The sequence below is a fragment of the Grus americana genome, chromosome 2 (genome assembly GCF_028858705.1).
Source record: "Grus americana isolate bGruAme1 chromosome 2, bGruAme1.mat, whole genome shotgun sequence".
Lineage (NCBI taxonomy): Eukaryota > Metazoa > Chordata > Aves > Gruiformes > Gruidae > Grus > Grus americana.
The window spans coordinates 57,485,282-57,500,431 of NC_072853.1; the positions used below are offsets into that span (position 1 = coordinate 57,485,282).

The 15,150-nt window shown below is 44.7% G+C and overlaps 1 protein-coding gene across 5 annotated transcripts in view; it reads right to left on the reverse strand.

Moving 5' to 3' along the window:
• PIEZO2 (piezo type mechanosensitive ion channel component 2) overlaps nt 1-4,170 on the reverse strand; it is a 322,106-nt gene extending 317,936 nt beyond the window's left edge. For all 5 annotated transcript variants that reach the window (XM_054817484.1, XM_054817479.1, XM_054817482.1 and 2 more), the window contains exon 1: nt 3,916-4,170. In XM_054817484.1, coding sequence (XP_054673459.1) covers nt 3,916-3,979 — 64 coding nt within the window. In that variant the 5' untranslated portion in view covers nt 3,980-4,170. The remainder of the gene's footprint in view (nt 1-3,915) is intronic.
• Between the last annotated feature and the right edge of the window lie 10,980 nt (nt 4,171-15,150).

Below are 15,150 nucleotides of genomic sequence, written 5' to 3' on the forward strand. Positions count from 1 at the left end.
GCTTGGGCCAGGCAGCTAGCTCATTGAAGGCAATTTGCTGGTAACACACAATCCAGAAGCATCAGTCAAAAACCAGAAAAAGCTGTTCTATCTAAGCATTTTTTTCTCCAGCACCCAATTTGTTATAATATTTTGCTTAAAAGAAAACTAATGAATTGTGTGTGAAGTAAAACAATAGGAAGCAGAATAATTAAGAATTGTTATCAAGTGATGTAAACCACAACTTTGTGGTTCAAGTCTTTAGAAACCAAAGAAAGCAATTAGCAAAAGATTGTTCTGATGTCTTTACTTCAGAGAGACAAATCACATTTTGCATGTTTCGAGTTCATATGAGTAACAAAAAAAGACAGGTTCATGCCAAGGCTCAAGCTTTAAAAAGCAAAACACAAAAAGCCCACTTCCCACCACCAGTGCCAAAAGCTCCCTCTCCCCCGTTTTATTATTTGTTTTTTCAGCACAGTACTACTATGATACAGGAAAATATCACATTGCAGTAATCTCACTAAGAAAAAAACAAACATCAGATCCAACCCACTCTGTCTTATTACAGAACACAGGACTTTATTTGCAAGGAAGTTTCACATTATTGTAAGTTATCGTTTAAGCTCTAGGTTCACATCAGACTGAACATAAGATTTTATCGTGAAAATAACATGATGGTGGATCAACTTAGAAGTCATAAGCCTACAATCAGCTTTTCAATCTCCAAAGTCTTTCATTTTGTACATGTTAAATTTCCTGTCTTCAGCAGACACTCAAGACACGTCATTCTTGAGCTTTAAATGGATACAGCCAGGCTTACCTGCACAAGATTATAGTCTTCAGTGCTACAGATCTGATCCTAAAAAATTCTTATAAGGAATTGTGTCTTCTCAGTTACGTGGTACTAATCAATGCTTGGAAAGTATTTCATACCAGCAAAGATAACTAGCATTAGTATTTACTAAAACGAAGTATTTAAAGTATTAAGTATTTAAAGCATTAACCATTTTTAAAGTATTTAAAGAATCACCTTACAGCTTAGCAGATGTGTTATTTTTAATGAGTTTGCCACAGCTGCCATTGCCCTCCACACACCTCAGCAGGGCTCTCCAACCTAGTTACTTGCTACTCTTAGAAACAGAAAAGCAAATTATACCATGATAGGAAAGCACAGTAATCTAGCATTTTAAAATCACACACGCACAGATTCTGAACCAAAAGAATAACTCTGTATTTCCACCCTTTTGGCAGAGCCAGACACAGTTACTGCCCAGACAGGGGCAGGAGACACAAGGCATCACTGCGCACTGAGTCCTCGTGGCAGCTTTTCAGCTGCAGATGTAACCTCGCTGTAAGTCATACAAAAAAACATCACTCTGATTTATGAACTCCAAAAAGCCTTTTTCCAGAAGCCCACGAAACACTTCCTTGATGCTTTGGAAAGGAGGAGAGCATTGGCTCAGGGATAACTGAGGTGCACATGCAAGAAAAGTGAAGTGAAGCAGGCTGAACTAGGTTTCACCCTAGTGAGGACTCCACTAACAGCTTGTAAAGGGGAAAAGAGTAACACCTACAGACACAATAAATTAAGGTAAGAGAAAAGCTGCTTGTCCATTTACTGATTCCTCTCTCAAATCCAACTGAACAAGATCACTAGGTCCAAAACCAAAAGCTCCACAGTGAGATTTTTTTTTTTTCATACTCAAGATGGGAAGTCCCTCCTTCAGGTTTTATATTTCGATTAATCTTCAGATGAGTAAGATTTACGACCATAAGCAATTCATGACAGCATCAGTTCTCATCTGTGGAGGTATTACTGCAATGCGAAAGTACCTCTGCATTACTGAATATGGGGAATCAGGACAGCAAAACAATTTTATCTGAACTTGTTTTGATACAGAAAGAGTTTGGCAAGAACCAGTGAGCACCTGAAAGAACAATACCTCCACTATTTTAATATCGCAGCTAGATATTATGTTATTAGGAGTAATACAAACAAATTTCACCTGAACACAACTTATCTTCTAGGATCTTTCTTTCTTCCTATGGGTCTTTCCAGCAAATTCATCCTCATCCATAATCCAACCATCTTTCACAAGATTAAAGAAAATATAGATGGGACCCAACAGGTTTCAGAGCGGTGCCCTATGCCAAGCCCTGTCATCAGTCATCAGCAAGACCTGCCTCGCACCACCACCCCTTGGCATCGAGTGCAACCTGCCACTTGCCCCATCCACCATCACCCAGCGTCTCCACACACAGTGCTCCTGCACGCTGGCCACCAAGGCACTGACACCCAGTCACACGGGGATGGCCGCAAAGCAGTCAGAAGCCCCCCGCCTGCTACTGTGGGCCTGGGGAACTGTGGCCTCCCAGCCCCAGCAGCGGCCATTAAGCACAGGGTCAGGCACCTGCAGGGGGGCCATGGGCTTTGGAAAGGGCAGAAAGCATGTGCAGGTACTGGTGGTGTGCTGGAAAGCTGCCTCCATCTCGCCCTTTGTACAATCCTGCTAAGAGCACCCACCGCACCGCCTCAAGCAAAACGATGGGGAAAAAAGTGCATTTTCACTCCCAGTCTGTGAAAGCGATCTGGGTCCCGCATGCCTCTGGAGGGGCTGAGGATGGTGTCCGTGTCCTCCTTCCCGGAGGACAAGTCGGAGGCAGTGGTGGGCACCTGGAGCGAGAGCGGGGGCACCTCCCGGGCAGGGCGGGATCGCGAGACGGTGGCCTGGCCGCCATGGGGCTCGTCAAGGGCAAAGCGCCGGACAGACTCTGTGTTTCGGAGGGCGGCTAGGCAGCCCTGTCCTGGGGAGCCGGCGAGGCCGCACGGAAAGCCGCACTCCCGGGCGGTGGGAAACGTCCCCCGCAGCCCCCGCGTTGCGCGCACGCCTCCGCGCCTCTCCACGCAGCCGGGAAGGAGCTGACGGCGGCCGGGACCGGCCCGGGAGCCCCGCGGCGGCCGCGCAAGGTACGGCCGGCACCACTCCGCCGCCCGTGGAGGATGCGCGGCGCGGAGGTGACCGCCGAGGGATTTCTTTCCGCGCCGTGCGGAAGGCGGGCACCATCCCCGGCCCCCGCTTTCCCTCCTCCCGCCCCGTAGCCCCCCACCGTCCCGGCAAGCACCAGCCCCTGGTGCGGCCGCCCGGCCCTCCGCAACAGCGGCTTCCGAGGCGAGCCCGTCGTCCTACCGATCTAACGAGTAATCGTTGCTTATTCAGAGTTTTATTTTCAAATTGTGCGGAGGGCATGGATTAATATTAACATATCCACCCATGGCTGGACACTGCAGTTCTCCATCCAAAAATAAATCGTTTCTTGGATGGCCGCCTGCTAAGTAACGCGATTTAATAAACTGAAATTTCTCTCTCAAAAAAAAAAAAAGAAAAATCTCCCTCCTGAAAACCTCCGTAAATTAGAGAATTGCTCCTTCCGAAAGAAGCTCCCTCCCCACTTTTACAAAGTACCCTCGCAACCCTAACAAGGCAGATGAACCAGAACGCCTGGAGGGCGAGCCCTGAACCCTCCTCTCTCTCACGCCTTCCCCGAGGATGCGGGGGAAGCCGGGCACAGGAGCCAGCGGCAATTTTTCCGAGCGAAGAGCCGCGGAGCCCCGCACGCCGCTGCGCGCCGCGCAGCCGGTGCTGCGGAAACGAGCAGAGAGCTCCGCCACACGTGCGAGCCCCGCACCCCCGGGCGGACAGCAACAAAAATAATACTAACAACAACAACAAAACAACAACAACAAATATGTAAGAAATAAGAGGTGAGCTACGAAGTTTAAAGTTTTTCGGGGAAATAGCGGATGTGGGAGCAGCCCCGAGGAAGGAGAGCGGAGCATCCCCCAAGCCGCCGGCCCGGCGGACAGCGAGGACGGTCCCGCGGCCCCGGGACGCGCACCCGCCCGGCGACCCACCGACGGACGGAGGGACGTACCGGCAGTCAGGCACACGGGCAGGAGCAGCCGGAAGGTGAGCCCGCACACCACCTCGGTGGCCATCACGGCAGGGCGGGGGTCGCGGCCGGCCGGCCGGAGAGCCGTCCCTCTCTGCGCGCCACCGCCGCTCCTAGGTCCGCCCGTGCGCGGAGCCGCCGCGGCGGCGGAGCATCGCCCGTCCTCTCCTCGCCTCGCCTCAGCCGCGCCGCCTCACGCCTCCCGCCGCATCCCGGCGGCAGCCCATGCAACCAGCGCCGCGCCGCACCCCCGGCCCGGGGCACGCACACGCCCGCCCCCTCGGGGCTCCCCCCCCCCGCCCGCCCGCCCTCCCTCCTTCCCTCCGCCGGCAGCGCGGCAGCGCGGAGCGGGCCCCCCCCTCCCCGCCCGCCGCCCCGACGGCGCGGGCCCAGCCGGCGGCACCCCACGGCGCGACCCGCGACCCGCGCCGCGCAAGGAAACTTCCACGCGCCCCGCCCCGACGGGGCTGGGCCGCGCTGCGCCGCGAGAGGGCTGGGCGCGCGCTGCCTGCCCCTGCCCCGCCGCCCGGCAGCGGCCGCTGCCTGCGCGACCCCTCCGCCCCGCGGAGAGCGTTCTGCCACCGCGCTGCCACCCCCCGGCTGGCTCCTGTTCTTCACTTAGAACTTCACGGGTTTCCTTAACGCTTCTTTTTGTGGTGGTTTTGGTTGATTGGGGGGGGGGTGGTGGTGGTGTTACTGGAATATTTATCTTTTTACTTGAAATTTCTTTTTCACTACTTTTTTTTTTCCTTGAGTGGGGGAGCAGTTTTCTGTAATTTGTTCATTTCCCACCCCAGGTTTCAGCAGCATGTTTAGGTCCACAAGCAAGTTGTTGCCTGGAAAAAAAATACATCTGCGGTCGCTGGAATGTATTTCAGTTTTCTGGAAAGCTTTTTACCCTTTAAAATACGGTGCTGGTTAGAAAGTGCTGTGGGTTTAAAGGGGCAGCTTCCAGGCTCATCTGGTGTGCCCCTGTGTGTCTGCTGAATAAACCTAATAGTTTGGGTTGAAATAGTGATGCTGTAAAATAGCAAGTTATTCATGTCGTTATTAATACAAGTAAAAGTCCATTTAATCTTTGGCAATATATTGCAGTCTCTCCCACTTAAATAAGGCAAGTTTAGACAGAACATCCTCATCGTGGGGACAGCGCTGGAGATAACTCTTCGCTCTCATGCGAGATCTGGCGTAGGGGAAAGCGGGAGCAGTGACCTGTGGTGCTGAACATAAATTCTCAGTGCTTCTCCCTGGTCAAGGACCTCACTCAGTCTTACTTCAAATCTAAAAAGTTTTAGATCTGCTCTTGAAGTCCTGGCTTTTTGACTCTTATATTTACTTAAGCATCCTTTGTTTTCTTGTGCTTTATAAAAAAAAAGTTTTCATACTCTTGTTGCAGAGAAAAATGTTTGCAAACATGAGTGTGACTCACAGGAAAATACAAAGGGTCTTCTAAAGAAAAAATAAATACTTTGTGTTTTGGAGGTCCAAATGGTGTATGTTGAGCCATGTGGACATATAACAGGCTAACTGACTCTGACATTAGAATATTTAGAAAATAAAGAACTCCAGACTTACATACAAGAAAATGCTCAGGACAGCTAAGAAAAGTCAGCAACAGGTGCTAATTCAATGTGCCCAACAGGCAAATTAAAAGTCTAGCCCCCATATCACATAGAGCCTAAGCCTCCTCTGAAGAGGTACAGACCTTTCACACTCAGACACAAGGGTATGCATGGAGTTTAACTGTAACATCCGCCTGTGCTAACAGAGATTATAATGAAGCCCCGTGCCAGCAGAACAGCAGTGACACCTTAACTCAGCGTGGGGACACGGCCTGGGGAGATCACTCCCTCCCTTCCCGCATTCGGGCCCAGCGTGGCTCACCCCAACATCTCCACACTGAACCCAGCCTGGATATTTGATTCTTAATCTTCTGGCACAGGTTTCTGTACACACCGGTTTCTGTGAATATGCCTCGTGATCCTGTCTGTAGATGGTAAAACACAAGGATCCAGTACTTAATCTGCTAATGAACTATCTGATTAGCCCATGGGAAAGTCAGTTCCCGGGTTTTACTTTAAGACCACAGGATCTGTCTCAAAAACTTAAAGTTACTAAGGAAGTTCTCCTTGCCTTAGAGGCTACAAAGGAAGCAGTTAATAGGAGTAGTCTGTATGTGTAGGATACATGCATGGCTGAAATAGTCTGTGCACTTTGGCAGCACATTTTCAGGTATTGATCGGGTTTTTATTCATTGTTCAGGCTCAGTAAAGCAAGGATAAAGTATTTATTACTTTTACAGTACAGTTACCAGATTGTTTGCTTCCTGAAGTGCTGATATTATTCTAATGTTTGGGAAATAATTAGCCAGTTTTCAATACTTACCGTTCACAAGGTATGAAAAGTGGAGTTAAAAATACACGTATTGAGTGGCTCATTACCTTCTGCCAGACTGCTCATCTACTGCAAAATCTATGCAGCCGCAGTGCCACCTTTTGGCTAAAACGTCTTTCGTGTAAATGACAACATTTCTTCCCCACAGCTGCCTGAAGCTAATTGTTTGACACATAACTTTGAGAGAGAACGGCAGGACATTCATCGTCCAACCATACCTCTGTAATTGTAAGATGTAGAAAAAATACATGAAGGCCTTACCAAGAAACGCGTACACCTTCTCTAGTTCAGCTGTTGACAGGAACAGTAAATGCATTAACCCGAAAATTGGAGGAGCGCTATTAGCCAGCATGGAAACAATAAAGCATCGGGCTCTGACTAAAATACGTAATACAGAAAGAGAAACCAAATGGGAAAAGCGTCTGCTGAATTAAGCATACATAATAGAGAACAATGTCTAGAGAATAGCCAGGAGTTTATTTAGCTGATACTGCTTTTGCAAGTGACATAAAAAGCAATTCATATATAAAGCAGGAGGCCTGCTTCTTCCCTAAGGGCATACAACTTAGTGAAAGCACACTCTAGGCCACACAGTTTTTTCTCTTTTCCTTTGCAAACCAGAGGAAATTGCCAGACTGTGTGAGTCCTACACATACAGCAAATGTTCTCGCAGTGGACACAGCGATCTCACCACCTACCAGCATTTCTTTCCCTTCTTTTCAACTACCAGGATCTCAGCCCCCATCTCCAGGTGTGTAACACCCACCTTAGGTGGAAACATTTTAGCAGTGGGGAGGTTGAGGAGGCCTTAATGATGAGATGGAAGAACAACTTTCATTTACAAAAGAACAGATTTAAGCCATGAAGATACTTTCTCACCTTACCTTGTTGCCTTTCCTGTAGCAATAACTTGGGGGAATTATGGAAAAACATTCATCCAGTGTGCAAAATCAGTTGCAGTTAATATAGTTCAGAGGCCAAGAGAGTTACTAGGAGGAAAAAAAGTCCAGAAAATATTGTGTCACCAATTCTATTAGGTAGAACATAATCAATTAGAACTGCTGATTGAAATTAACTGTGTTGAGCTGACTGACTGTCCAAAATAGCGCTGTTCAGAAACATCTTCTAATTGCCTCAGCTATCTTATTTGTTTGGCTGTTTGAATCATGAACTCATGGCATTGTTCTAACATCCACAGACTCAGGATAACATAAACAAGGGCTTGTGTATGGATAAATATATACACATACATATATATGCATATATATATATTTCTACAGGCTCACACAATCCATACAGTTGATGAGCTCCATAAATGAGTGCTAAACTAGCTGAAGAAATAAAAGTCCCCTATACAAAGAAGCGGCAAGGCATTAAGTCTCATTGAGAGGCAGGAGAAGTTACTGAAGCCTTTTCAGGCTGTACAAAGCTGGTTTATATTTGTTATTCTTACAATACGAGAGTCCTGCTTTGGGGACCTGTGGGGAAGGAAATGGCTTTAAGATTTAGAGTGATGATTAACTAGTGTGTTATGTCTCTTGATCCATGCTCCCTAAGACTACATGAAAACATCCTGCTCCTCTTACCTATTCTGGAAGTTCTCCTGCTCAGCCCTGTCAGCAGCTGGGGGAACAGCCTGCAGTGGCCCACCAGGAGTCAAGCGATTCAGTTTTTCGGCTTAGTTCACATTCAGCTTGGACTGAAGCTGTTATTGTTCACTTCCAGCATGAAGTCAGCTAAACTTCAAAATAACATTCAAGTTCAGTTCTGGTTCAAAAAAAGTTAAAAAAAAAAAAAACCCAAACAGTTCAAACTGATATTTGGTTCAGAGTAAGTTTAACTCCCCAGTACCAGCAGTAGTCAGTAACTATTTTATCCTCTTAAATGATGAGCTTGTCTTGCCATACAATAAGGAAATTCATTCCACTCAAATGTATGCTGAGTAGGCATCCTTAGAAATGTCCGGCTGCCCTAGCAGAGCAAGAAAGTTTCCTAGGAGCCTCCAAATTTCCCCCATGCTTGATTTATCTTCCATTCATTAATCCATAATTTCACCACTCATTTCTGCTAAGTTAGAACTGGGCATAGGGTTTGCAGAAAACTTTCTAAAATTGGATGCATTACTAAAGGTCTGATTTTTTTTTTCCCATCCTAGCCTTTGTTAATCTTTACCATTCATGTCACAAGGTCTGTCTAGAATTTTTGTCTTGCGCAGTAAATACCTATTCATAGAAACCCTTGTTGATTGCGGATCTTGTTCTTCTGGGTTTTACAATCTGATCACTTAGGAAGCATCAAAACATTATTATCTTTACCTGACAATAATGTAAAACACAATAGGAGAGATCTGTCGCATACTTGAGCAGTTCTACTTCAGTCACATTTTGTAGGATATCAAACCTGGCAGAATTCAAATGGTCTCTCAAGGCGTCATTAACTTTAGCTGCAATTAGAAAGAAAATCTGTTCTTAACTACTGAACACTTCCATATACATCAGAAATTAATCGTTAGGAGCAGCATTCATAATAAGTCATTAGAGAAATGGAATTATCTAGTGGTCAGTGCGGAGGACTGACAAAACAGAGCTGCTGACTGAACTGGTGGAAGCATGTACCCAAGCTCCTCCCGCATGCATCGTGCAACTGAATCAATAATACAGGAAAGTTCTTTGAGATCCATTAACAAGAGACGCTAGACAAACTGAAAGGAAAATGGGATCTTCTCATGCAGCTGTGACATCGCATACTTGTGAATTTACTCATATCAGGAGCAAACTTTAGCAATAATACATGAAGTATGTTTGCTCCTTTCAAATCGAGTAAGTTTCAGTAGGTGAGCCACTGTTTTGTTTGCTTGCAAGTTTCTTTTCTTGATGGAATAAGAAATATAAGATAGCTTCCAGAGTGAAGGCTTATTAGTACTATTAATAATTTCTAATTAGATTATTAGTATTTTCAGATTTCTGGGACAAATTATACCAGGGAATTTTAAGCACCACTTGTCAGAAATGAGAAAAAAAAGTAGGAAAAATAATTCTACTTCAATGTTCGTGGCTACCTGTCTGCATGTAATCACATTTTACACTGAAAGAATTTTGAAAAAGATTGTGCAAAATCTGAAAGGATTGTTCAATAAACAATGAACTATGAATTTTCCCCTGCATGTTTAGAGTCCAAACATGAGCAGACTCTCAAATAACAAACAGACATGTCACATAATTAAAACTGTCTAGTATAAGAGCAGTGCTTGTCAAGGTTAATTTTCAATCTGAAGAAAACATAAATAATAAACTTCCTGCTCATCACTGAATAAAAATTAACCATTTAGGGTATTTGTTAAATACATTTACATTTCAAGTGTAGTTTTAAGAAAAATTTAAAACAAGTCTGGAACAATGACATAAAATACAATTATTCTTTGTTATGCTCTGTAAGTGAGTTTATTGGCTTGACGCTGGCTAATTATAAAGTGATCATAAAGCGCGTGGTGAAATGAAGAGGTTCCAAGACAGCGCTACGCAGATTGTTGTAAACACACAGCTATGCAATAGATCTGAGCTAGCTGGAATAAAAACATAAAACATTGCTCTGGACTCCTTTGGTAAGGGCTGTCAACTTTGCTCTACTGCGGTGGTGATATGAGTTACTTTCGGTTTAGTCGCCAGCGGAGAGCCGGGCCTTTGCATCACAGAAGCACCATCGCAATTTACACTTCTGCTGGCGGCATCAGCTCAGAGCAACGAGAAATGAGGCTGAGCAGATCCCAAAGCACACTGGACCAAACCCAGAATTCTCTGTGGAGCAGTATAACAGTAAAATAATAGATTTATTACCCAAGTGAAAGAACAGACATCGCTGCACACACCTGTGTTTCAGCCAGAACTCCTTCCTCCAGCTGAGCCTACGCAATCAAGGAAACCACTAACTCCTCCAGGTCCTTAGTTCAGATCCAGTTTAGGCTGACTGTGACTGAAATGCATCATCCCTGACGGCTGGACAGTAGGCAGGCATGTCCCGAAAACACTCTTCCTCGCTCACACGGGACTCGTGGGCAGGGAGCACTCCCTTTTAGTGAGACAATGACATGCCTCCAGCCTGACGGTCTGTTTTCAGTTTCCCCACATCTCTTCCACCTCATCCCTCCTTGCCTTTCTGCAGAGCTTACTATTGCAGCATAGTTTCTCAACAGGACTGGAGAAGCACATCCTCTCTCTTTTCTTCCCTTTAAAGGGACACTGAAAAAAGTCCTTGTTAACCCCATCCGTGTTGCTACCACACCTTAGGCAGCCTCAAGTGGCTCCGCAACGTAAGGAAGCAGACGGGAGTTTTGGGTTGGAAAGGGAAGTGGCTCCAGCAGGGCTCAGCTAGGAAAGCTGCTGTCCTTCCTTAGTGCTCTGGCATGCCCCATCCCTGTCGCCTAATGGATGAGCAGACACACAGCCCTTCCCCTCTCCCTCCTTATTCTTCTGTCCCTGCAGAATAAAGCTCCTTGAGAGAAGCCCTTAGCAACTAAAGGAGAAACTGGGCTGGGAGGAGACACGCAAAATGAGAAAGAGAAGGGAAGGAAATGGTTTTGTGTGCGCACACACGTGTGTGCTTCATCCCTGTCTTGGGTAGGAAAGAGGGAGTCAAGAAGAAGTAGGAGAGGAAGCCAGCTGATGAATAGCTCCAGGCAAAAGAGAGAATACCTGGCAGGGTTGCTCTGTACAGCAGCATACATTTAAAAAATGATTTTTAAAACTAACGCATTTGGATGCAGGTATCTGTCCTCAGAGCAACCAACAATGGAAAAACAAGTAACAATAATTTTCCATTCCAATGTACAGTGCTATAATTAGATAATAATGTTAGAAATTTAGTCCACTTTGAGGTAAAATGGGAAAGTCACGCATGCTGCCTGACAGCTAAAGAAAAAAAAAGATCACTCTGTTAATTCATTTACAGGGACTATTTCTGCGGTCAGACAGACATTGCTTTAGTAGTGAAAATTCAGCAACTCCAAAGAATTATTGCTGAACTAAGGAGACATCTTCAAGCTGAGCTCTCAGAAATCCTGTTACACCAAAAGGGCTGGACAGCTGGATGGACTGCCAACTCTGCTCCAAGCCAAGGAGTCAAAGTTGGCAAAGGGCAAGCACATCGGCCAGTGTGAGAAAACCTGTAATGCCACTGCTTGTAACACATGTTTCATGGCACAAGAGGATAAGTTTGTCTTAGAAAAACACTGCATTCATTCATAAGAGGAAGAACGCCACTGGAAAAGGAGTAAAAAGCTTATGCAGTACATGATTGGAGTGCACAGGATGGAATCCTAATTAATATACTTGTTTAAAAAAAAGCTCGATTCTAAGTCTTCATTCAAACACTAGCTTGATTCAGTATTGCATTACAGACTAAAAAATAACAATGCAAAGAATCTAAATATTGTCCTCTCTCTAGGACAAAAGGAAATGGCCTCAAGTTGTGCCAGGGGAGGTTTAGATTGGATATTAGGAAAAATTTCTTCACTGGAAGGGTTATCAAGCCTTGGAACAGGCTGCCCAGGGAAGTGGTTGAGTCACCATCCCTGGAGGTATTTAAAAGATGTGTAGATGTGGTGCTTAGGGACATGGTTTAGTGGTGGACTTGGCAGTGCTAGGTTAACGGTTGGACTTGATGATCTTAAAGGTCTTTTCCAACCTAAACAATTCTATGATTCTATGTGTTCCTACAGTCTGGGGTACAAACTAAGATTTAGATGTGCAATTGATGCAGGTATGTGACCAGAGAAAATATTTTGGATCCCACACAGGAATCCCCAAACTAGTTTCATAAAATTAAAAAAAAAAAACAAAACAAAACAAAAAAACCCACCAGAATTTTAGATGCAGCCCTATTTTTAGTGTTTTGCAATGGTAGCTAGTCAAGGTTCCTTTCACTGCTTCTGAGTCTTTTGGATCATTACCCAGAGATGTAAATTTTTCCATTTGCATTACAGAGAGAGCATAAACAAAAAGTTTTGGAATACATTCTGGGAATAGATCCCTTATGCTAAGTATTGAGGACTTGTACGTACTTTGGTAGTTCTTATTTTGTTATCCCATTAACTCTGTATTTTTCTTTTCCAATTACATTTCTGCACTCAAAATTACTGAAATCTATCTGAAAAGAAGACAATAGTAATTGAACACACTGTTGAATCTGCCCAATAGAAATGGAAGTGCATGTTTTAATATGGCAAGTGGATTCAATCTGTCAGTACGGCTCATTATCATTCACAGCAGCGTCAAGTCCATCTTCAGAGGAGCACAAGGGGCTCCACAGTATCAAATTCAAATGTTGTGCAGCTCTCTGACATTGTGGGATTTATAAACTAATTGCTTATTTGGGTTTTTTTTCTTCTGCAGAGAGGTGTGCTGGCATCCACGCAACGGCAGCTGCCTGCAAGTGGCACAAACAGCAACAATGCAGGCACAAGTCATTGCATCTGTCCCACTCTGACAGGCCTTGTGTAGGTGGTTCCCAGCCCCAAAACACACACATAGCATCAGCAGTGAGGCCAAAGGATCTGCACCACTACACCTTCCCAGGTGCTTGTGCTGGTGCACAAACCTCTACTCACATGGTGACTTGTTTGATTATTGAAATGAGCACATGTAAAGATTGGATCTATGATAAGTTTTACATATGAATGCCCTATGGATATTTTCACCACTCAACTTGGGAACCCAACCTTCCAATAAAGTTAACAGAGAGCTGCAGGCACCTCCAGAGGGCAATCCAGAGCATATTATTAGATGGCAGCTGAGCTCCTGTTTTGGGAGTGCTGGATTTTTCTCTGAAGATGCTCATCTGTCCCTCCACTGACTCCTTAGCAAGACTAGAGGGATGACAGCGAGTGCCCTTCCTGGGTTACCTGCCCATTACAAGCCCTTATGGGCAGTAGGGGTAGCAGCGCAGCAGGCTGCCGGGACTCCCCAGCTCCCATGCACAGTAGTATCCTGTGCCGTTAAGGTTTTCCATCATTAGCCTAGAGCCCTAGATATGTGATGTTAGGCTGTGCAAACACGCCCTTTGCATCCTTGCCTCTCCTTGGTCAACTCAGCTCAGCTGGAAAGAGAAATCAGCACACCTGACATCAAAACATACAACAGTGGAGGGCAACAGGTTTTGATCAGCCCAGAGCTACATACACATTTTAGTTTGGACATTAAGAGAATTCCTGAATTTAGAGCAAACTGTCTTCTAAGGGAAAATGAAGCTCAGTGGCACAGCATTATCAAAGTGTGTATTTCACCTTGGCAGCCAAGCTGATGACTATATTATTTTGCAAAACTCTGCATGGACTTTCTGCAAATTGCAAATGGTCAACATCCCATTGATGAATCTCATCATGTAATTTGCATTCACTTCTTCTGCATGTTCAGAAAAATCCTGAATGATTATGAAGAGCACAGTGACATTTTAACTGAAGATCAGTTGTAATATTCTGTCCCTTTCCTACAAGTTTCCTTCAGAAGAGAGACAAAAACAATTTAAAAAAAAAGTTCTTCTTGCTGTAATACAGGGACTAGAAAGAACAGAAAAGACAGAGGGAGGAATGCTTATAAAAAATGAAATTTTGCTACTGTCATTGTGTGGCATATTTTTATTTCCATAAGGAGGGACATAGTCGAGCATAAGGCTAAACCTTATACTTGATTACCTTATGCAAGGTGATGAGAACATGTTGACTTTTGTAGTTAAGAGACACAAAAAGTAACCCAGTCTAAACACTGTCACTAGCCCCCTTGGACACCAAAACACAAGTAACCAGGTATGGTAACCAAGATGAATAGGCTGAATGTAGGATTTGGCCTGGACCTGGGACTGGTGCCTCCAGAGCTACAGTGAGATATCTGGCTCAACCACTCCGAGCACAGGGTGAGAATGAGTTGCTTCAAATACCATGCAAATTGGAGGCAGAACTGAGCTTTATCATTCTAGGGACAAGGCAGGAAAACCTACCCCTTGCCTTCCCCTTAACTCCTCCTGTCCCTTGCATTTACAAGTATACATGGGAAGGAAAAAGTCTTTCCCCTTCTTCCAATCTCTTCTATGTATTTGCAGAACACCCACAAACAGCTTTGCAGTGTTTATGTTCCAGGCTGTTCTCCTCTCATTGTTTTCCATACTCATATCAAAGTGACTTCTGTTTATTTGCAGAACACAGAACTAAAACCCATGGAGAAGGATAGGAACTCTTTGGTTGGGATCAAATTTTTTATTAAACATATGGTGCATGTCTCTTTGCAGATGAAAGCACACTAGATAAGAGGAATGAACTTCGGTTTCTATTTAGAGAAATGTTTTCCCTTATTCTCTCCTGTCTCTGCTTTGTTTTGAAGTTTCCTCCTTGCAAGAAAAGCTTTTACAAAGACAGTAATCAAACGGCTCGTTGCACAACTTGTAATGGCACAAAAAGCTGTCAGACGACTCAAAAGCATCTTTTAATAATAAAACAGCTACTATCAATATAAAACTCATGGCTACTATAGTTATTAAACCATTATTGTGGGGGAAACATCAGTTCTCTTACTTAAAAATGTACTTGTAAAGCAGTCTAAAAACAGTAAATTAATTCCCTATGAACGATATTTGGTTTGTACTTTCCCTGTATGCAGGCTGGAGTATTTAGTGAAACACATGCTTCTAAATTAGTGCAGAGCTTCTAGGTGCCACTGTTGACTGTTACCTGAGTGTAAGACAGTCATGAGCAGCATACTCAAGGCTTAGGCCAAATTTTTGGAAGCAAACTGTTCTCTTAACAAACAATCTCCTCAAGCTTAGGAGGACTGCAAGAAA